General features: G+C 38.4%; 1 protein-coding gene across 2 annotated transcripts in view; it reads right to left on the reverse strand.

Annotated features, from left to right (window-relative positions):
* LOC114650560 (progesterone receptor) overlaps positions 1–25133 on the reverse strand; it is a 58421-nt gene that overhangs the window by 20596 nt on the left and 12692 nt on the right. The window contains exons 1-2 of one of the 2 annotated variants that reach the window (XM_028800284.2): positions 6586–7949; positions 3867–4021 (exon numbers count right to left, since the gene is read on the reverse strand). In XM_028800284.2, coding sequence (XP_028656117.1) covers positions 3867–4021; positions 6586–7406 — 976 coding nt within the window. In that variant the 5' untranslated portion in view covers positions 7407–7949. Of the gene's footprint in view, positions 1–3866; positions 4022–6585; positions 7950–25133 lie in introns of those variants that run through there. The other variant, XM_051926460.1, reaches the window with a different exon arrangement.

The raw sequence follows: 25133 nt of genomic DNA on the forward strand, positions 1-25133 counted from the left end.
TGGAAACACAGGCAGACACACAGACTCTTATCCTTTAAGTAACAGGGACAAGTTATTTACATTTTTATTTTTAGCCTAATTGGCTGTGATATTTTACTTTTTAGTTGACCTTAAAATATCACACATTGTTATTTTATTTAAATATGTTGCTCTTTACTTAATGTATATGGTTCAAAATCAAGAAGAACAGACAAAAAAGTGCAATGTGTTGGTATTAAATACAAGATTGGTCATAAACACCCAATAAATAAAATGTGAAGTTATATAATGAGACCTGTTAATTATAAACCAAGGGACACTGACATTATGATCAGTGTGTATAATGCACTACCCAAGCCATGTTTGGAGTAATGAGTGCAATTCTGGTCACTATGCTACTAAGACACATATCTCTAGAAGCTGTGCAGAGGAGAGCAACTACGGATCACCCTGGACTAAAAAGAGCTAAAAGTACTGAACCTCTTTACTCTTGATCAAACGAGGCTGAGGAGGGACCTGACCCAGGTTTCAAAATGGTTTCTAAATGGTCAAAGGCATCAATAAACCTGAACCAGATGAACAGTGAATAAGCTACTTGATGACACCGGTGGAAACTAAGGGAAAAGTCAGGAAGCACTTCCTTACACAAAAGGTTTGAAGTAAATTACCACAGAATGTATCTGTAGTGGTAAAATTGAAAACATTTTAAAAGTATTTCCATGAGGTAGTGGGACAACATAGCTACTAATTCTTCAGAGTCTTTGTCTTGTTTCTTTAATCGCACATCAGTTAGCATTTCTACATTGGAGTAGCTAGAGTCTTTGAGTTTGACAATGCCCCCCCCTTACAAAATAATACATAATACATATCATGCAAAAAATTAAAATGATGGAAATTGTAACAACATTTTTAATTATTAATTATGATTGAGGTATTTCAATAATTCCCATTCATTCTTTTTAAAAAACTTTTTCCCCTCGCCTTTTTCTTTTTTCTAAAAGCAGCACCGCTCTCATTTTTTGCTTCATCTTGATATAGAAAGAATAATGAAATATTACTAATGAGATTGAAGAGTTTGTCCCTTTTGGTCAGAGTAAGTCGGCGAATGGATCAAGATTGGCATTTGTAAAATATAACTTTGCAACATATGCTTTTGTAACAGTTTTCAAACATTAAAATGGTGTAATTTTGACATAGATAACACACAATAGCTTGCCAAAACCCTTTCAAACAAAACTGTCAAAAGTCTAAAATGTCTAGTACTAAAGTTTATTAAAAAGTGCCACCATTAAAAAAGTGCCGCCCAGTGTGTGTTTTGTGATAGACTTCAGACTGAAGAGACTAGATACACACATGCGTCATGTTAAACTGTTACTATACGGTACATTTGTTAAGAAGAACACACTTCCGGGTTGTTCTGAATTAGGGGTAAACTAGAAGGAAAATTTAAAACAAGAGTTCATGTATGGGCGGCACGGTGGCACAGTGGTAGTGCTGCTGCCTCGCAGTTAGGAGACCCGGGTTCGCTTCCTGGGTCCGCCCCGCGTAGAGTTTGCATGTTCTCCCCGTGTCTGTGTGGGTTTCCTCCGGGTGCTCCGGTTTCCTCGCTTGTTTTAAGGTGTTGTCAATGTGGCCCTCAGATTCTACACCCTTAATGTCATGAAAAAAGATATAAACAAGTTCATGAGTGGTACATGAGAGAGAGAGCAGTAAACATGGAATGCAAACCTCATAATTCAAGCAATGTACAATATGAAAATTAAGTGTATTGGTGCAGTATTAGTTAGTGAATCAAACCTGGTATCCTCGTATAATAATAGTTTCACATGAGATAGTGTGCTATGGCAATCAAACTTATAAAAATTAACAATGATGAAATAGGCAGTAATAAATACAGAGAGGCTGAAGACATGTCACAAAATTATTTCTTTAATTACATTGTTATGAACAATATTAATAAAATATCATTTTCCTGTCAGGCTGGCTACTGCTGTTTTATTTCCCTGGTGTGACTGTGCATTTCTCTTAGGCAAAGTGTATTCCCTGTCCTCCTTGCTGTTTCCTAAACTACCGAAAGATTAGCTAGGAAAATGAATGAATGGCTAATGCAATACATATTTGAAAAGATCCTCAACCATCTTTAGAGAAATTACACACTTAACTTCGATAACACATATTGCAAAATCCAAGTGTACTGCCATGCTGTATATTAGAATGTACTATAAGCTACTTAAGACGCGGCTTCATTTACTTGCATAGCATGCCTGTGACTATATTGTAGATACAGATTGATGTAAACGGGAGTACTGGATATTTTATTTCTCAAAATATTTCTGCAAGAAAAACACATCTAATGAATTCTGAAATAAATACAGTCAAACTATTTTTATTACTAGATTAATTCTTAGTCAGGGTGAAATATATATCTGCAAAATAAAAGTTGTAACTAGCAATGTAAAATAAGACTCAACATGTAGCACAACATTTACAGTCGTTTACTGCCATTTAGTAGATAGATAGATAGATAGATAGATAGATAGATAGATAGATAGATAGATAGATAGATAGATAGATAGATAGATAGATAGATAGATAGATAGATAGACATACATATATATATCCATCCGTTTTCCAACCTGCTGAATCCGAACACAGGGTCTCGGGAGTCTGCTCGAGCCAATCCCAGCCAACACAGGGCACAAGGCAGGAACCAATCCAGGGCAGGGTGCCAACCCACCGCAGGACACACACAAACACACCCACACACCAAGCACATACTAGGGCCAATTTAGAATTGCCAATCCACCTAAACTGCATGTATTTGGACCGTGGGAGGAAACCGGAGCGCCCGGAGGAAACCCACGCAGACACGGGGAGAACATGCAAACTCCACGCAGGGAGGACCCGGGAAGCGAACCCAGGTCCCCAGGTCTTCCAACTGCGAGGCAGCAGCGCTACCCACTGCGCCACCATGCAGCCCTATATATATATATATATATATATATATATATATATATATATATATATATATATATATATATATATATATATATATATATATATATATATATATATATATATATATATATATATATATATATATATATATATATATATATATATATATATAGGTGTGTGTGTAGTTCAATTTTTTCCACAAATTGTTAAAATTCTGTTTATAAAAAAGCAACTGAATTCTAACCAAAGTTTTTAGCTGATTTTTCTGATGAAGTTAAAATTGCCTTTTACATCACAAATCAGTCAAATTAAGCAGTGACAATGATGTAAGCATATTTCAAATGCTCTTATATTTGTAGTAGAAATTTCTTATATTTGGTATATTATTTTGTAAACGAAACCAAAATCTTTCATTTATAGTGGGCAGCAGGACTCTTAAAAGTTCAGGAAAACCCACATTTAGCCTGTGTTATTGTATGCAGCAAGAGTGCTTTTAAAATCAAGGGCACATTGTGATTTCACAAATCTGTACTCATCTCTTTAGGAGTAATCATAGGATTTGCTACTGATCTAAATAAATAAAGAGTCTCTAGGGAATCTTCATGTGGATGCCTCACTTGGAATCCAAAAAAGGTCCCCTTATGGCATTGCTCTGAAGAACCACTTGGGCACCTTTATTTTTAAGAGTGTGGGATGTAAAAAATGATGCTGTTTCTTATGCATTTATAAACAAACATTTACATGACACAAAGGTTAACATTTGTACAGAAAACATCAAAGCAAAGAAATAACGATTTTATGTTAAGTTAAACAAGCTGTGCTTTCATTATTGTGGTATACAATTAATAATGCTGTTTCTATACTTAATTGATGAAAGCACAAGTTTATTAAAGCTACCAAATAAAACAATTAAATAAACAACTTCTTACCTTCAACGGCTCTCTTAAAAAACACTTTGCAGCTTCCACAGGTGAGCACCCCATAATGACAGCCAGAGGCCTCATCTCCACAGATCAGACAAAACTTTTGGGGAATGATGCTGGAAACTGACCGAGGGCTCTGCATTCTCCTCTCATCTGGGCTTCTAAGGAGAAAATCCATATGGACAGGACAATATGTAAGCTTTTACTCATTTAAGAACAATATTTTTCAAAGGAGATGAATGCAAATAGGAACCATCACCCAGTTCTAAATCATGAATATAGATTTTTTTAAACAGTATTTTTTCATCTTCTTTTCATGTTATACTTTAGGAGTGGATAAGCAGGTTAGAACATGGACTAGAAGTCCTTTAAAAAATAAAAATGCACTTGCATTACCGTAGTAATCTTAAACAACGAAACAGATCAATTTTAAAGGATAATTATATTATATAAGATCTCATTAAAGGAAAGAATGACACTCACTTTTTTTTTGCTTATATATGATTAACAACAGTCTCACAAAACCATATTATGCTGTACTTGTTCTGTATTAGTCTTCTTTCATTTGTGTATAAGAAAAACAAAGACATGTAAACCTAACGTCACTGCTTCCATCCATCTTCCAACCCTTCTTATCCTGAGCAGGGCCATAGGGAAGCAGGAGCCTATCCCAGGGAGCATCAGGTACAAGGCAGGAACAACACCTGGACCTGGTCACCGATATCATCTGTTCTGCAAATGTCTCGAGACATTTTTAAAATGTGAGATTCCTTTAATTAGACTATAAAATGTTCAATACATGTTTATCGACATGTACAATATTATAATGCAAGTTACAGTATATGCCTATTGTTTTAATATACAGAGTGTAATTAAAACTTTGAACAATATAGAGGTAACTGCCTACATGAAGGTCTCATCTGGTTTACAGTTGTTTCATGATTAAAAGTATTTTCTGTCCATTTTCTAATCTTCTTATGCACTTCAGGGGGTTTGGAGTGCCAACATGTACTAGTCCTTTATCTATGCAGCATATTTTCTGATTTTGAATTCTTTGTTTTGTTGTTTGCAGGAGCTTTTATTTAGGTTCAGTTGATCTAATCAACTTGACAAACTGAAGACTCCATATTTTTATTAATTGATTAAGGACAAGGAACAAAAACAGTTTGCAATAATCTTATAAGAAAGCTAACAAATACCATATAGCAGTTATCATCAAACTACATATTTTTCATGATATTGATGGACATGCTGTACTGTCATCTGTTAGCTGTCTTATTCTAGTTTTACAATATTAATTGAATATATAAAATGTTTTGCCTCCCATTTCTGTTATTTTTTATTTTAATTAAATCAAAATGCTTTGTGACATCAACCAATCAATTACTATGCATAATTGTGTGTGTTATTAACACATTGACTTGGATTTGTCAGCAATTAGATAATCAAGATGAAACATTGACGTTAATGTGAAATTGTGCATATTTTATAATACTTACTGTACTGTCTAATTAAATGCACAGTTTCCTTCTTAATGAATGCACAAATAACCTGTAAAACAGTTCAACATAAAACAGAGAGAAAAATAATTAGACCACTGCCCTAGCAGCATGCGAGTGATAAAGGCACTAGAGGTGACGTCTCATCTAAGGTGCTGTCACTGGGGTTTTATAAAACTTAACAATTGGTTAAGGTCGTTTTATATAGAAATAAATGACTAACTGATGCATCTAGACGGGATACATCTGTTTTGCTCTTCACTAAAGTTAATATAGCAATTGGGCACGAGCACAGCTAGTGATGGCATCTGCGTCAGTCTGTTCTTTTTGCTCACGATTCTAGAACTGTTAATGTTAATATGTGTTGGTAATGCCGGCTTATTCATTGTGCAAACCAGCTTTTGATGCCCGCGGCGTACTCGGCAGCACTGTGCAAAAATCTGACATCGATGCATGTCGACGGCCAAATTCAGACTCGGAAATGCCCATCAATGCGGGCAAACCTGACCATTTTATAAATTTAGCTTAATACATTTAAGGTGTCGTGCGAAGGTGATGTGAACACTGACTCTTTGGAAGTGTCACTTTATGGCTGGGTGTCAAGTGTTCAACTTCTTGGAGCCGTTTTAAACAGTTACTGGGTGCTATAATCCAGGACATTGTTTAGCATTTTCAGACAGTTTTACAATTTTCAAACGTATATTAAAATACATAACCTATCGAAAAAATTAGAAAAAAGGCAAAAGAAACAAATTGATTGTCTTTCACTAAAAATCCAAATTCCTAGAATGACATATCTTGTCAGTTATGCGTACAGTGTCTTGATGTACATAACCCGTTATTACACGAGACTTTAGCGCGGCTGCTGTCCAAATCTCATGGCGAAGTTCATGAGATCGGGTATGGTGGGTTTAACCTACACTCCAAAATATGTGCCTGGTACATTGGACTGGTCCATTGCAAGCGTCCAAATGATGGAAAAAGGTTCGCCGGTAAATGAACAGGTGCAAGGTTTACAAATATCATCGCAGTATGGTACTGAAATGTTCGTTCGTACTTTTGTGTTAATACTTTGTTGCTGCGTGTAAAACAACAAATTTCTTTCTTTAAAATCGATACATTACTCGGCTTTTTATTGTTGAATCCGTCACTTCAGATAATATTTGCGAGGTTAAGTGCCCTCTATATAACTGTGGCTATTAAAAACTAGCAAATCAAATTCTTACCCAAAGTAAGCTCCACAACTTTGTGGATAAGTGGTGTAACTGTGAATGACATCTGCCTGGATGCCAGGCGTTATGTAGCCCGCTTCGGGCAGTTGAAGGTCTGGGCGAAACCAAAGGTGAGTGCCGCAGGCTGGCGAGGAGCGCATGGCCGATGGTGCAAATTCATTCCTGAAGATCACGCCGTGCCTGGGGCTGCCCAGCGCAAGGGCAGCTAGGGCATTCGTGCTGTCAGGGTCCACCTTAATGCTGGGAAGTTGGGGAGCACCCCTCGCATCGTTTGTGTTGGTGCTATGGGTGTCCGGCAGAGTGACTGTGTCGTCCGCTTGTTCTTCTCCGAGAGTTAGGATGCACTGAATACTTGTCACTTCTTGGGACGAAGTGGACAATAGGGCATCCAGGCTGGAGATACTGGCTTCTGCCATTTTCTTTTGGGACACGGCAGTGTTCTTCTTGCTTGGCAACAGTGCCTCCTTGGTATCAACACGTTGCTCTTCTGTCAAAGACATCCGATCAGTCAGCGAGGAAGGTGGCTTTTCAGTATTATCAGAGAAATCCTCCGGGATGAGTGAACCATCCAATATGCCCAGCGCCTCCCAAACAATACGCTCTGTCTCAGCACCGAAGCCCCGAAAACTTGCGTCGTGGCCATGCTTTACAGGTAGCGGTGCCGGCTGAGAGCAAGTGGGGTTGCTCGGGTACATCACGGCGGTGGAAGAATTACTATCCGGCAACAACTTGAAACTTTTTTTCATGTCCTCTTGGGTTGCCTCTGAGAGGGCGGAGAAAATCTGTTCGACAAGTTCTTTATCTGCCCTGTCCATCGCAGTCCCTGAGCTGTGCGCTGTCAGCGCTGCGGGAGACGCTGTCAGAAGGTTGGAGCTCAGTAAAGCACTCACGTGTGCCACCGAGTGCCACTGCCGCGTGCGGTCCCTAGGTCCCTACCAACTAGAGTGTCGTCCGAGAAGTAAAGCAACCCTCCGAAGTCCATCAGACGAAATCCGCTTGGCTGGGATGAATTATTAGTGGAAAAACTGAGCTCTCATTATCAGTGCAAATCCCGATTAGGTAGAACGGAAGATCACAAGGACATTACCACAAGAACTGTCAGCTTCTTCTGTCGAGAATGAAAATGAGGCTTGTTTTGAAAAAGTTGCTTTTTTGCTTATAACACCAGTTACAGATTGCTCTTGCATCATAACGACTATGACGTCTAGATTGTGTGCGTATGTGAGATAGCACACACCCCGTCGTCTCCAGACTGCGCCCGGCTCCGCGATCCTTTGACTTGAAACGTACTTGGCATCCGAACAGCCTTAACCCGGCGGGTGACAATCAGTCAGAAGCAAAACTGTACAAGTTATCAGCAGAGTGAACTGGTGAGATGCGAATTGTTTGGGATCTCTGGTATGAATGGTCTGATCAAAAAATAATTTACGTAATTATCCCAAACACGTTTAATCTAGTTCAGATCGGTCTTAGAAAATGGGTGGCCTGCTGTATATTAAAGCACGTTTACTGTGCAATGGACAGAAGAATCAGCCATTGAGGGTTCAAGCCTTGAACTCAATTGGAAACCAGTCTCAAAAAAATGCTGCATATGACGAATGTACCTGCAATCGCCTGGTGCCCCGATTTACATTGCCACCTACCCTGAAGTCGATTCGCTCAAGCACAACATTTTTTCGTGCAAATTAAGTTATTTTTTGGGTTAAATATGCTCGCTGATATTCATGACAATTATAGTGTAATAACGTTTACTTGTTACATTTCCCCATTCCACCCCGAAGCCTTCTTCTGTAACCTCCAGGTTATTCTTTGAATGATTTCAGCCATTTCCCTTTATTTCATTTCATGACTGACCCATTGTTAGTCCCATGCAGGAAATAAAAGGATTGTCTTATATTTGCCTCATGGATGACCCAAAATTGTTTTTAACTGAGGCAATATACTCAACTAGTATTTACACCCAAGAAAAAAAAATAATTTAGTCTTTATTATACTGCATTGTTTACTTATTTTTGTACAAATGGCTGTAAAAGGAAAACAACATTCTTAAAGCAAATGCATCCACCCATTCATCCATCTATCCACCCCATTACTCGATTTTCTGATATCCTTTTTTCCATTGTACTTGCATGGGAACCGTCACCTAACCCAGCAGCGTCCCATATAGGACAAGGACCAACCCTGAATGGGATGCCAATCCTTAAAAATAAGGTGCCAAAGTGGTTCCTTTAGCCATAGAGGAACCGATTTTGAAGGTTCTTCAAACCTTCCCGGATGATTCTTTTATTGATTTAGATGCTTAACATGTTCCATAAACAGCTATGGATAGACGGTAACAGACTTGTGATATAACGATGTGTTAAAAGAACTTTTGCTGCCTACCATAACCCAAGCTAAGTTTTGGGTTTCTTTATCTGCTGTATCCTGCTATGTATTGTACTGTATATTAAAGACAGTTGTTTTGTTCAATATTAGGAAAATTGTCAAAGCCCAGAACCATTTTCTGAGCAAAGTCCTTTTTGAGAGCAATATCTCAATGTTGTGTGGGTGAAGTCTCATCATTTTGCATTAATCGTAGAGAGTTCAGATGCATTTTGGTACAGGCATTGTCTCATAAGATTATAGGAACCCCTCACACAGTGAAATGGTACTTTCTCAAGCAAAGGAACCAGACAACCCAGTAAAGAACCATTATTTTTAAGACAATGGGTCACACAGGTCACTTTAGTATGGACAATAAAACTGCATGAATCTGAAAAGTGAGAGAAAGGGAACCTGAAAAAGAAGAAACAAAGAAGATTTGGAGAATAAGCTAAATTCACACAGGCAGTGGCCAAGGCAGGTCCCTTTGTGAGGCAGCAGGATAATGACAATGCTGCCATGTTGCTCCAAACCTTATACATCTTTAGGAAAAGTGTACCTTTTTAATATAGTGCCAGAAACTCTACTAAAGTTGCTAGATCTTATTTCTTGTAATTCAAACAGCCTCATATGGCTGTTGGTTTTTGAAATTAATTTCTTCAAGCATTTAGACATTATTGGAAAATGAATAATTCCAGAAGATAAGAATATGTTTCTGAGATTAAATTAAAAAATATGGTTTTTCAGCTATTTTAAGCAGCTATTTAACTGACCTTAAAATAGCTGAAAAAACAGCATATTTTCTGGGCAAATAAATATGTGTTTTTATTCATTTGCATTTTATGTAATTGATAGGTAAGTGACCTTTTGTTCTTCAAGAACGGGCTCGTCTTGTGCAGCAGTGGATCTCAGACGTAATACCACAGCAACTGATGGTTTTCATCCAACCAAATTGTTACCCAAGGCAAATTCCTGATTTTAACTTTAAGGTGAGATTAATTGAAAAGGTCATTTTTTTTTTTTTGTAGTTGTAAGATGTCAATCAGGATATTACTTGTCATAATTTGTTTTACTTTCATGTTGAATAAAAAAAAGACTATTTAAGTTAACAGCCATATATTTGAGATGTGGGAGGAATCAGCCATGAATGCACTGTGGATTTGGATTTTTAAACATTTCCACATACTCTTGTTTTCAGTTCACTGTCCTTTGATGGTTAGTCTTATTAAATAGTTTGTTAACATTCTAAAATCTGCCTAATCTAATTTGGGGGGCAATGCTAATCCCAGCAGAAGTGTGGGCCAGTGCTAGAGACACCAGTCCATCTCAGGGCCAACTTACATACTTGTATGTTCATGCACACTCACACCATCATCAGTTTGGAATCATCCATTGATCAAATATGCACAAGCCTATCCTTGGGGGATGTGGAAGGAAAACTAGAGTAACATGGAGAAAACAAACAACGTAGACAAGGGGAGAATGTCCAAATTCCATACAGGCTGGGTTTTCTTGAGGCTGTATTGTTTAGTTAAATTATTGATTCCATATTTATAGGTGGATTGGTTTCTATGCCTGCTTGTTGTTTATGTGAATTGGCTCATTTTCCCCAAGTCTGAAGTGATTTTCTTTGATACCCGGAAGGCCTGCTCACCAGAGACCTTTATAGTTGCAACAGTATGAGTGTCCTGACTGACATCTTGTTCCCAAATATTACAGTGTCTGTCCTCCTTGTGACCCTATGATGTTGAAGCAAGTGAAGAGATAGATTGACAGATAGATAGATAGATAGATAGATAGATAGATAGATAGATAGATAGATAGATAGATAGATAGATAGATAGATAGATAGATAGATAGATAGATAGATAGATAGATAGATAGAATTCACAAGACACTGTGAACTGTTTTTTTTGGTTGTATGTTAATATCATTTAATATCATAAAATAGTTTAAACCTGTTCTGAGTGTTTGAAGATGTAATTAATTATCTTTGGTGAGGAAAGCACAGAGTAAGATAGTTATACCCACAGTGCATTTTATTATCTTGCCTTATCTAATCTTTAAAGTTTGCTCAAATTCTTCCGCTCCCCTATTTGGACTGCTTTTCAGACATGGAATTCATATCTGTGAGTCACTGCATGTTTGTTATTCTCTTATACCCATAGTTGTTGGTTATAATTGTTATGCAATCAGCCTTGTCCATTAGGTGTGGGATATGATTAATAATAATAATAATTTAAAGTCATAACACTCACAGTTGTACTGTACATTGGCACACACTAAACTGAGACTTAAAAAACTGAGGTCCTGATATTCTTCCAGGAGACAGTGACACTAAAAGTTAATGCAGTCTTTAAAAATAAAGATATTGTAGTAGTACAGAGGAGATCATTGGAAACATTGCTATCAATTAGTTCCACATGATCTTTATAGCGTATATCCCGGATTTTAATATGGATGTGCCTACGTGTTCAATATTGGAGTGGCATGCTAGTCAGGTTTGTTGTGCACCTTAGATTCCTGTAAAAATCTTGTGCTCTTCATGCCTCTCCATTGTTAAGCAGCTGAAGGTAATTTGAAGATGGTTGTTTGGCCATTACAGGGTTCTGCTTGGCCTTATAAGTACATAAAATGAATGAACAAAATGTCCACTAATTAATTAGCAATCAATCTCATTCTGTATCTTGAGGCCGTGAACAGAAAGAAGAAACAACACACCTGGACGCCCAAAATGGAGAGCGTAAAACGTACATAACAAGAAGAAAGAAAATCTGAGGGATTGAAGTTTTTTGTTGCATTGATAAAATACAATATTAATACGGACACCTAGACCTCAAACAGTGAGATCTTTATGTTATGATTTTCTTTATTTTTCAGTCATTAATTATGTTTCATGTGAATATTAAGTTTTTTCTTATTCTTTATTTTTTTTATCATTGTTCTAGCAACACCATTTTGTGTTTAGTTTGTTGTCCCCAGTTTGTAATAATCCTGCATGTTGATTAAGGATTTTATTGCTGTGTTCACATGCTGCCAGTGTTTTCAGAGCTCTGGCTTGTCAAGTTTCACCTTCCCACTTATGTGCATTCACAAATATTTCTCGTCTGGAGAAACACTAATCACTGTTAATTTGTTAGTTGGTCTGCAAAGAAAGCAGTTAAAGATAAACTGTTTTATTTATGTGAAAATAAAGACCGTACCAAATGTATTAAATGTGTGGCACTTTGCTCCAAATTTAATTCGACCAGGCAGACCAAGATATATATATTTTTTTTTATTTTATACAAATGAGTAAGGGGAAATGTCAGTGCTACATCTCAACTTGGGGAATTCGGGTAGCTCTGTTTTCTCTGAATTGTCTCTAAGTTTGTATTCTGTTCACCTGGACTTTCTGATTTGGCAACTCATATTTAGTGTCTGTCAGTGTGATAGCAACTGAATGCTGCATGTGCTTGCTGACAGTCACATGATGAATCATGTCATTGCCATCTACCTATATGAGATGACAGCATGCAGGCACAGGTAGCCTAGCTTTTGAATAAAACTAAAACCTCTTTTGTGTGGAGCTTGTGTTTATTCATTTTTGTAATAGGGAACATTTGTCTGTTTGTTTTAGCTCTTCACACCTTTACATTGTTTCCATACTTTGATTTCATGTACAACATTTTGGCCTCGATTTCTTTTTTTGTTGTCCTTGTGATATTTGACCTCAGATTGTCTTTGTCCTCAGTTTTTGGTTGTTTCCTAAGCTTGATCTCCTGGTCCTTACGTACAAAATAACATCAAATATAACCATGAGCCTACTGCAGCATTAAAACCAAATTAAAAATATTAGTTTTTCCTTGATGGACTTTAATTACTTACCACAATTCAAAGATGATCCCTGTGCCACTGCATGTGCATACTGAAGCGGGAGTGCCCAGTTATGAACTGCCATCCCATCTTGGGCTGCTTTCTACTTTATATTTTATAGCTGTCAGCAACTTGTAACCCCCTAATAATGAATAGCGTTATTCCACTTTCCATCTCCTTATCCTTAAGGACAAATGGGCAAAGCCTATCCTCAGAAACAGTCGCCAGCTTCTCCTCATCCTGTCATTTATCACTAAATGTGTGGAGTTTCCTCACTCTCTCTCTATTTGTGTTGGTGCTTCTTTGGATACTCCAGTTTGTCTTCTGAGTTCTTACAAGTTGAGAGGTGGTGTAATGGGTAGCTGGGATGGGCTGGTGTCCTCTTCTAGGATGTGGCCTGCATTGAGTCTGATGAAGCCAAGTCAGGCTGCAGCCTTCCATGGCTCTTAACTGGTGTAAAAATGTGTAGTTAAATCATTGTAGTTAAATCATTATTTTTGCAGAATCCGAAGTTGTGATTGTAAATATGTAGCAGTAGTAGGTCAAAAGTAGCTCTGTAGGTGATGTGATCAGGGTCGAAGGTATTTCAATGTTGCTCCTTTTGTTTGGAAGGAAAAAACAATTTTTTTTTCATTGGAAAACTAAACAGCCTTGTGATCAAAGGAATTATGAAATTTAACGGAATTTACAATCTCGTGCTCAGTCAGATTTTATATACTAAAGATAAGCATGCACAACAACATATAATTCATCACGGATGAGGATTAGTTATGTGGCAGAAAGGTGCATATTTTTGTTATTATATCATCTATACTTTTAAAAATATTCACTTCTAAAATAAATATGTAATACTGGTTGTGCAAAGTTTGTTTTTTATTTTTAAAAGAATAAAAAATGAATAAAAAAATTTAAAGTGCCTCAGTTTTTCATAGAACGGTGAATTTTTTCTGAGCAAGTGGCTAAATTGATACAATACAGATAAAAAATACCAGGAGATTCCTTCTGCTCATCCATCTATGTGTTCACTTTCCAGACATACCTCACTGAATACAAATTGTGAAGGTGCCAGAGCTGATCCAGGTGGCTTTGAGCCCCCGAATACAAAGCCAGGAATCACAAGGCATACACATGTACAGACCCAAATTCACTCCCACTGGGCCAATTTAGAGTCACACGTCAAATTTATACATAGCTGAAAAACAGTGCTATCTCCACACTGACAGAAACTTAAACTAAAATTAAATCCAAGCCTCTAAAGCTTTGAAGCATTCATTTGTTATATTATCTTAGAATACTATACCAGTTTTCCATTTTTTTACGCAAACCCCATTATCAAATATCACAAGTACCAAAAATGTCATTTCACAACCCTCACAATCAAATAACTCAGTTAGAATCATAAACACTCAGATACACACACAGCGAGAGCATGTACTATATGTGATTCACATTGAGAACTGAATAAGATATACTAGCATATGACTTGCACCGAAGCAAAGTCTAAAAACCAGAGGTGCATGAAAGTGCGTAAAATTCAAAGGTAGCATCCCAAGCCAAATAATTCATTTAGACAAATCGGTTTTAGTGTTTGCTAGTGGGCACAGTGTTATATTAGTAAGAGTTAAGATTAAGCTGTTGTATGAATTGAGAAGAGTTTAGAGTTAAGCTGTTGTATGAATAAGTATGTAGGTCCTATTTCGGTTCCCTTTATCAGTTAGTGTTTAACATATGAATGTCTGAATATTATGAGTATCTTCTAACTTACGACATGTACAACATTGTTTACTTTTAGTTACAGCACATAACCTTATGGTTGAAATTACCACATCACCACCAGTGGCATCTGTGTCTTAATCCTGATTGTATTCACATAAGCTGTATGTACATCAGAATCTTGATTATATTCAATACTGTATTTCTGAAATATAAGAAATACAATATTTATAAACCGTTCCTAACTTTCCTATACTGTATCTTGTTTCTCTTCTCGGTATCTGGCACTTGGTGCCACTGCTGTACTACCAGTCTGCTCCCCAGCATAAGGAAAAGTCAGTTTGGATAAAGGAGCTTTGGAATCTGATGGAAAGATTCTCTCATCAGATTGGACCACCAGCACAGAATCCACAATAGAAAATCCAGCTGGGGGTACACGGCCAGTTGGCCGAGGTCTCCAGGACTGTAACTTTGTTTTTGACCTACTCTTTTATAAGTTTAATGTCTTCCATTGTCAACTGGCCATAGTTCATATGTTAATTAATGGACAGATATTGTTGGCTTCTATTTATGCTTAATCTGTTTCTACCTTGTTCTCCGTGTGTTTTAACAAATATGCATTTTTATGTGTTCCAGTTCTGTACTTAGCAATTAGCATAATCTATACTTGTATTTTTAACTTAGAATTGTTCATAGCACTCTGCACCTGCACTCAATGAAGGGGGCCATACAAAAAATAGTTGTAGTTGTTGCTTTCATCATTTTCTACTACTGTTCTTTTATATTCTTTCTGGATGTTGATGTTTCAATATTTTAGTTGTTTGTGCTGTGTATGTGTAAGTTGATTTGAGGTGTAACCAATTGTAAACTGAACAGTTTAATAGAGTTTGGCAATGACTTCTAATTTGGTAAATTTTCTAAGCCACAGTGTACTGATACCCATGTGAGATTACTCCATCATAAAGGGACTGGACCAGCTCTGAAACTCGTTGGAGTGAGAAATGGAGGTTTACTTCATCTGAAACAGGAAAAAGGATATTACTCTAGAACTGAACAAAAGAAAGACCTGAATTCTCAACTGGAGGTACTATTTTATGTGTGAGGAAATTTTTTCATGTTGTTTTCAGCTGGATATGATGATCTGAATAGCATCCATAAGAATGGATGTTCAGGATTTATGTGACCTATTGTTCTGCCTGTAGGCGTTTTTCTCCAGACATTAGCACATGGTGCTAATATACACTTGACGTTTTTATTCATTTATTTATTTCTCTTTACACAATTGAGTTTGATGTGTGTGTGTACACTGTGTGTTTAGTGAATTGACCTAAACTCTGATTTTTTGGTATCTATTGTATTAAGTTAATTCGTAACGACATGATTATTGAATGAAAGTGTGTATTTTTGACAAAAATATTTCATGAATCTGGCACATAAGTTTTAATATTGTTGAGCTGTAGTTCAGATATCGGTCTATAGGTTTATGTATTGATGATACTGATTATGTATTGCTGTTTCTGGCTCTTCTAATCTAGTTGCATTAGAGGTACACTTAGTAGTATTAGAGATATACATAATAGTGTTTCTCTTCTCCTTTACGGTTACTGTTTTTTTCTGAGTAAGTGTACTGTTGATAGTTTAGTCTAAGCTGGGCACATTTTAGACAATTTTAAATGAGTTTACGTAATTGATCAAGAATTTTTAGTAGAATTGTGGTGTGGTGTATTTGGCAGTTATTGACTTGGAATGTATTTATGAATGGCTGATCTCCATTTCTCTCTATTATAAAAGAAAATCTTGAAATGAGGCGAGACTATTGCCAAGAGATTTTTTCAAGTCCTGCCCTCCTCTCAAACATTTCCAGCTAAACGGCCACGCCCACGGTCCTCTCACCTCTCATTCATGTGAATGCTTTTGTCAGACACAGTTCCTGTGCTCTCAGCTTTTATACATTTTTCCGTTTCCCTCACTTTAAGTTCCCAATGAAAGAAGACTTATTATGTCCAAATTTTATTGAAGAATTTAATCACGAAGGGTTATCAACAAAGGAATGAGTACACGGGCTATCCTAGGACAGAGAAACGATGAAGTCAAACAAATTAACGTGAAAATTGTCAATCGGCAAATTGGTTAAATGCGTATCAATAGACTATGCTGAAACAGTTGGTGGTGATGGTGCGGAAGATGAAAACATCAGCTTACAATATTCCGTAGAATACCTACAACCATTAACACCATCCGGTCTTCCACCGGCCGAAATACTGTTGAAAGAAGGATGTGCCTGATGGGCTATGCAATAGGACAAGATTAGTTGTATTCAAAATTAGTCGAACAATTCTGACATGTAAAATTTTAACAGGCAACAAAAAAGGTAATGTAGTACATCTTCCACGAATAACATTAGACATCAAAGGAGATTTTGATATGCCATTCGTATTAAAACATTTACAGTTTCCCATTAGAATAGCTTTTGCTATGACAATTATCAAATCACAGAGACAAACATTCAAAAAAGTCGGTTTATTTATTAGAGAGAAAGAAACGATATTCACTTATGGGCAGTTATACATTGCGTTGTCACGATGTAAGCCCAAACACAGACTCAAAATTCAATGTGATATTGACAAAAAGTTAATTCCAAATATTGTTTTCACTGAAGTTTTACAGTAAAAGTGTAAGTTTAAAAAGTATTTGCGTGTTAATTTCAAAGCCAAATAGAACATAAACATATAATACAACAAATACCTCTAACGCAACATGAAACATAATTTTCTTTTAATTTATTATGTTTTACTATTTTTTACTATGGTTAATTACTCGCTGTAATGTAAAATAGTTAGTTCTAGTATGCATATGTAACAATTCCCATGAAAATAACAATCTGTTTAAATTGTACATCTGCTTCCCCATACGTGAGTGGCAGAGTTGCGAAGTAGCTAGTGCGTAGCGTCCGCCCGGGGGTTGGCGAGTGAAGCGAGCAGGGGGAAGAGCCCCCTAGTCTTTTCTGAAAATGATATTGACCTTTCCCATAATTCCCTAAAATCAGAAAAAGATAAATTGTCAGAAATTTTTATATACTTTGTAGATGCTCTCTGAATCTTCATCCACACTAGCCACTCTAGCACTAGGAATAGATATAGGTGAAATGTGTAGGAAATTGTATAAGTTGCTTCCAACAAAGTTTCTAATTTGTATAAAGAAGCTTAATTGCTCAAAGAGTGCAAATATGTTATCCATATTGAGAAAAAAAGGTTGAAGGTTATTTCCACCCTGAAAAGTAAAGAAGTTAAAGATACAACGTTTCGACTGTATAGCCTTCATCAAGTTTACAGCATATAAGGACAGAGCAGGTAACATGTATAGGAGGAGGAGCAGATAACAAAATCAGGAAGATAAAAAGGAAACAACTGAGTGGGTGAGAAAAAGCTGTCATTACAGAAGATAAAGAGAGAGATTAAACAATTAGTCGGGCATTGAGACTTTGAGAAATGTGTGATCCAAAGCTAAGAAAGAACTTAGCTTCTTCTGTTTTTCTTTGAAAAAAGAGCTCTGTGTTAGAACAGAGATCAGTGTGGTAATGATCAAGGGAAATGAAGTGTTCTACAATACACTTTGTAAGATCTGTGTTTTTAACAACTCAGTTGTGCTCCCTGAAACAGCCTGCTAGCCATCTCCCTGTTTCACTTATGGAGATGGCTGTGCACTTCCAACAAGAAATGTAGTGAATACGATTTTTAGACAGGTAAGAGGCCTCTTTTTTAGTATTGAATTTACCAGGGGACCAGATACAAGGGTTTTGTTATTAACATATTTGTATGTGAAATGGCAGCTCCTGATACAGCACAAAGTGCCTGGTGAGAAATGTGGGTCTCCTCTTTGAAGTGAGCTGCAGACGTGAAGCTTGCATAGGTTAGGGGATCAACATAAGGAGATTAAGGCAGGTTTAGCAAAAAGGGTTCCTGTGGAAGGATCAATCTGCAAAATTGGGAAATTTTGTTTGATGACTTGTAGAAGAGATATAGTCTTAAGGTGGAGTGGGAGGACCAGTGGGAAGTGGGTTTCATTGTTTGGGTTCCACTTGGAGTGAATGTTACAAGGTCTACTTCTGGCTTGACTGACGGCCACTCCACAATATGAGAAGGGTATCCTCTATCAATTAAGAAAGTCCTCATTCTTAGTACTTCATTACAGACATCAGTCTCATCACTGTAGAGGCAGCGGAGTCTAAGAAGCCATGAAAAAGGAGACTGTTTAATATGCCAGGGATGGATGGAGCTATAGAGAAGGTAACTGTGAGAGTTAGTTGGCTTGTAATAGACAGAGGTCTTGGAAAGCTAATAGAAAAACTGATATCTAAAATGGCAGAGTTGTGGTGGAAAAGTCAACTGTATACCTATGGATGTGTGTGAACTAGGAAAATCATTAATTCCTGTAGCTGGAGTCTGGAGAAAGAGGCACCACCAACACAATTGGAGATGTATCTTTTGCACAGGTCCTGCACAAAGCCTAGAGAGGAAGAAAAAATATTTAAAAAAATATACAGTATATAAAAATACTTCCACCCAGCCAACAAAGATGTTGGCATATCGAGGTCCCAATCTAGTACCCAATGCAATTGTACTGACCTAGTGGAGTTGCAATGGGTACTAATCTCTCCCATCATTCTCTCTAATGACAGCTTTTTCCTCATCTACTCACAGTTTTGCTCATTTCATCTAACCCTGGTTTTGGTCCCTCCTTCCTCCCCTATATATGTTACCTTCTCTTTCTTTTTCAGCAGCACACCTAATTAATAATCAAAGACCTCCTCAATCCCACTAACATGCCTTCCAATGAGGAAGCAGAGCCTGGGGACTTGAAAGTGGGCTCCCCCATCTCTGGGACTGAGGTCACCGAGGTGGTCAAAAAACTCCTTGGTGGCAGGGCCCCGTGGGAGGATGAGATACACCCGGAGTTCCTCAAGGCTCTGGATGTTGTATGGCTGTCTTGGTTGACACGTCTCTGCAACATCGCATGGACATCAGGGACAATGCCTCTGGATTGGCAGACTGGGGTGGTGGTCTCCCTCTTTAAGAAAGACCGGAGGGTGTGTTCCAACTACAGAGGGATCACACTCCTCAGCCTCCCTGGAAAAGTCTATTCGGGGGTTCTGGAGAGGAGGGTCCGTCGGATAGTTGAGCCTCGGGTTCAGGGGGAACAGTGTGGTTTTCATCCTGGTTGCGGAACAGTGGACCAGCTCTGCACACTTAGCAGAGTCCTGGAGGGTGCATGGGAGTTCGCCCAACCAGTCTACATGTGTTTTATGGACTTGGAAAAGACATTTGACTGTGTCCCTCTGGGAATCCTGTGGGGGGTACTCCAAGAGTATGGGGTACCGGACCCCCTGATAAGCGCTGTTCGGTCCCTGTACAATCGGTGCCAGAGCTTGGTCCGCATTGCTGGCAGTAGTCGAAACCATTTCCAGTGAGAGTTGGACTCTGCCAGGACTGCCCATTGTCACCAATTCTGTTCATAACTTTTATGGACAGAATTTCTAGGTGCAGCCAGGGTGTTGAGGGGGTCCGGTTTGGTGGACTCAGGATTGGGTCACTGCTTTTTGCAGATGATATTGTCCTGTTTGCTTCATCAGGCCGTGATCTTCAGCTCTCTCTGGATCGTGAGTGTGAAGCGGCTGGGATAGGAATCAGCACCTCCAAATCCGAGATCATGGTCCTCAGCCGGAAAAGGGTGGAGTGCCCTCTCAGGGTTGGTAGCGAGATCCTGCCCCAAGTGGAGGAGTTCAAGTATCTCGGGACCTTGTTCACGAGTGAGGGAAGAATGGAGCGTGAGATCGACAGGCGGATCGGTGTGGCATCCACAGTAATGCAGGCTCTGCATCGGTCTGTTGTGGTGAATTTACCAGTCGATCTATGTTCCTACCCTCACCTATGGTCATGAGCTATGGGTAGTGACCGAAAGAACGAGATTGCGAATACAAGCGGCTGAAATGAGTTTCCTCCGTAGGGTATCTGGGTTTTCCCTTAAAGGTAGGGTGAGAAGCTCAGTCATCCGAGAGGGGCTCAGAGTAGATCCGCTGCTCCTCCACATCGAAAGGAGTCAGATGAGGTGGCTCGGGCATCTGATCAATATGCCTCCTGGACGCCTCCCTGGTGAGGTGTTCCGGGCATGTCTAACCGGGAGGAGGCCCAGGGGAAGACCCAGGAGACGTTGGAGGGACTATGTCTCTCGGCTGGCCTGGGAACACCTTGCAATTCCCCCAGAAGAGCTAGAAGAAGTGGCCGGGGAGAGAGAAGTCTGGGCATCTGTGCTCAAGCTGCTGCCCCCGCGACCCGACCTCAGATAAGCGGAAGAGAATGGATGGATGGATGGATGGACACCTAATTAAGGTTATACAGTGTAAACATTGTGTCTTTAACCTTCTTTCATTTCAGTATAGAAATAACCTTTAACCTTTTTACCATTCAAGATGCTCATTGACACAAGTCAAGTCAAGTTGGGGAGCATGCAATGGTACAGTGTGTTGCCGCACCCACTACATGATGAAACAACTCAGGATCTCAGTTGGCAATCCCCCAGGTAGACACGTGGTCCAGTCCCACCCTCCGGAAATGACCCTCTACCTGCCACAGCCAGGTGTTACGTGGGCGAGCCCTTGGCCTGGTCCAGCCACTCGGGTCCCCAACAATGATGATCTTACAAGTTGGCTACACTAAATTCATTTGGATATATCTAAATGTCACAATCTCAAGTGTCTTCTGTAGATTGAATACTGGATAGGTTAGATAAATCTCAAATATGCTATTATAATGTATAGGAACAACAAATAAGAGTCTGTTAACTATACTGTAAATGCATCTTATATTGGTTTCTTTGCTTAAGTAAATGTTGAATGGCAGTTTTCACATTGACAATAATTAATTAATGGTCCAATGGTACATTGACAATAATTAGTTTTAACTGGAGCATAGAGAAGAGCATATGAGCAAGATATAGAACAAAGTTTCCTTTCCATTACAATCCAAGCAGGTGTAGATTCATGGACATCCATCATTTTCCAATATTTTATTGTGAATGTTTGTAGCCCAGTAAGGGAGCTTAAAGTTAGATAGAAATCTGTTTTCATGTTATTATAGACTAAGGCTTCTGGATTAGCATAAGAGTATTTTTTACATGCAGATATGTTCAGTCAAAAACACATCTCTACACTATGGTGATTAGAGATCCCCATTCAGCTTTATCCATGTCTTTTTCTATTATCTGAGGATAGTAAGCTTGGGTTGCTGCTGGAACAGGTGTTGGTGAGACCAGCAGGGGGTGCTTACCCTGTGGTCTGAACATGGATCCCAATGTTCCAATGCAGTGACGGGGACACTGTACTGTAAAAATGGTGCCGTCCTTCGGATGAGACACAAGACCAAGGCTCTGACTCTCTGTGGTCATAAAAGATACTTTGTCATCCTTTGTAAATAATTGAGTATATCACAATGTCCATGGCTAAATTTACCACCATGGCCTAGTCATTCTGCCCCCTAAACATCCCCTGACTCTAATTGGCAAACTTATCTTTTACCCCTTCACCACCTAACAGCTAATCTGTGGTAAGTGTACTGGCACCAAAATGGCTGCCATTGCATCAGCCAAGTGGATACTACACATAAGTGGTAGTTGAAGTGTCTCTACACTCACTATGTAAAGTGCTTTGGATAGTGAGGAAAGTGCTATATAAATTTATGGGATTATTATTATTATTTTTATTACAACTGTAAACCTCATTTCTTTCATTTTCATTCCCCTCCTCTCCACAAGAGATTTGTTGTGCACTCCCAAGCCCTGATCCCAAGCCAGATCAGGAAGAACTTCCCTATGACAGAAGAGCCTCTTGCTTCTTCTCAACAGATATCTACAGCAGCACCCGCTCGCGTTTGTGAAGGGGGTGGCTGAATGCACGCTTTGGAGATTCGGGCAGATCACCTGTTTGCTTACTGCTCCTCCTGCCATGCTGTGTATTCTGCAACTTGCGCTGCATGTCGATCATTTCAAAGCCTGTACAGCAGCTGTCCTCTCTTCGCTCGCTTACCCCCCTCCCCATCTGGGACGCCTGCCACTTCACGTCTCTGCCGCTCGCGTTGTGAAGGGGGGGCTGAACGCTGCTGGCAAGCTGCATGTCCTGATAATTTAAAAGTCTGTACAGCAGCTGTCCTTTTCTGTCACTGCTTTGTTTTGCAGGACATTAAAGTGTCTCTCGCGGGATGTCTGGGCTGATTATTACTTTCCTTATTTTCTAAATTTGCACATAGATTATTATTGTTCTCTTGTGCATCCTTTTTTGCCTTCTTTTCTCTTCAACACTTTGTGTCTCTTTTCGATGCACTGCTCTTTCTTCTTCACTTAGTCGTTCACGTGCCATCTAGAACGTATAACATTTTTAAGAGCTGGAAGCACATGAAGTGTGTCAGCCAAGCATTCCAACAACTGCGACGTTAGATGTCCATGAACTTGTTTTAAATTGTTTTTAAGTAGGGCATGACATGCAAAAGTCACCATCTCACGGGTCTTGCTTTCTAAGGTTGTAATGTCTAGTTTCGTGTGATGTCAAAGTGTCTCTCCGAGATGATCACATCTCGACCCATGGTTTATATATGTGTAAAATACTATTGCATTGCTAACTTTATGTATTGGTTTAAGCTTGTCATATTCTCCAATGTTTATAGTAATGAAGAAGTTACTTTAAAAAGTTCTGTTTCTTGTGTAGATTAATTTCTAATTGAAAGCTGTTTGGTAATAATAATATTCTTAATCAATTTTGGAAATCACCATAGACCAGTCTGATGCCCTTCTATGTTTATGAAACATAAGAGATAATTTATCCTCTTAAAACTGGCTTCAGTGTTTCCCAGGTTGTTCCTGCAGAAACCCTCTGGGTAAGAATTAACCTCTAAAAAATATTAATTTGTGTGGATATTATTTAATAAAGTCCTCATCAGCTAGCAACGGTACGTTAGGTTGCCAATTGTAAATTAAGTTTGCAGGGCATAAAGTATTTGACCTCCAAAAAGGGGAAGCAAGGTCAGAGAATACAATAGTATCATATTTGCAAGATTAAATAGAGGCCATGCATTTTCATTGACATCACAATTAATCTGTGATGAAACCTTAAGTCAAGTAGCACCAAGAATGAGAAATACATCCTTGACATGCCCCGGAGTGATATTGTCACAGGCCACAGACACTGCCTCATGAAAATACACTTGTTGGTAAGGGTTTCAATCATTAATCTTCAAACTCCAAGTAGGCAGACATTAATAGATTGGATTGGGGAACAGGGACTTACTGTATTTTGAATGCCTATAAATATATATCCCAACACACGTATCAAACTCATCTAGACATTACCCAGAAGACAATCACCGCAACCTCCCTTAGACTAAGAAATCCTAAATTGATCTAATCTAAACAAAATAGTAAACTAAAAATATGTTACTTTAATTAGGAATGATAATACTTGAAATAAACAAGAATAAACAAACCAAACCTAAAAAGAAAAGAAACAAAACAGAAAAGAAATTAACTTAAGAAACTGCAACAGGAAGTAAAACAGTCACTAAAGGAACTAAACCAAGAAGAGAAAAGGGATGAAGGGAAACAATGAACTAAAAAGAGTATCCAACAAAGGAGAAAGCAGAAAACCCCACAAATGAGTTAAATCAGAACAAGACTAAAATTGCAAAAAAAGTACATGCAAATGACAAATTTGAATAATACAACTTAAAATGATCACAAAAAGAGCTGAGTAAAAGAATGTCATACTATTAAACTTAATGGTATAGACAAAACAGAAAGCCAAATAAAACAAAATAAGTTGAGAATTGCTGCAAAGATTGATGAGTTAGTCAGTGCCAAAGCTCCAGTCGCATCTTTTATGGAGCCTCAAGTGACTGCCAAAATTAGCAGAACACCTGAGGACTTTGCCATAAACAGGGTCATGCCTTTCAGAGCTCAATTCCAAAAACTATAGGAGAAAAATATGGGAGAAAAGTTTGTAGGTAAAAATAAGGAATTGGTCGAGCCTCCAGCAAATTCCTTACAGGAGTATGGGTTGTTGGATATCGTCTGCAGGATGGAAGTTGGCATTATCCTATATCACAATATAGGCAGAGTGCTTGTGAGTCTTACTGTATGCTGTCTGTCATGGAGAGGAAATATAAGGTCATGCAGAATATGAGAAATTCCAGATGGACAGTAGTGTTGTATGGGCCCATTCTGATATTGGGATGCAGCACGCAAAATTACATCTACCTCTGTCCTTCAGGCTAGGGATATCCATGTTTACATTTGTCCTATGATGTTCCTTCTTCTGCAATACCCTTTGGTTGCTTTGAATCAATCACCTTGTGGACACAGACATATTTGATCAGGTCAGCATTTACATCAATATCCATATCATCTCAAACTCAACAAGAACCATCTCCCGGCTTGGCTCACTAACAGACACCACTGAGTTCCCTTTTATTATTCTTGTGAGCAAAGGTGCTCATCTAACATTAATTGTGTAAGATTGCCCTGATTGATGGATCCCCAATCTTCACACTGCCTACTGAAATTTCTCAAAAGGA

The sequence above is a fragment of the Erpetoichthys calabaricus genome, chromosome 4 (genome assembly GCF_900747795.2).
Source record: "Erpetoichthys calabaricus chromosome 4, fErpCal1.3, whole genome shotgun sequence".
Classification (NCBI taxonomy): Eukaryota; Metazoa; Chordata; class Cladistia; order Polypteriformes; family Polypteridae; genus Erpetoichthys; species Erpetoichthys calabaricus.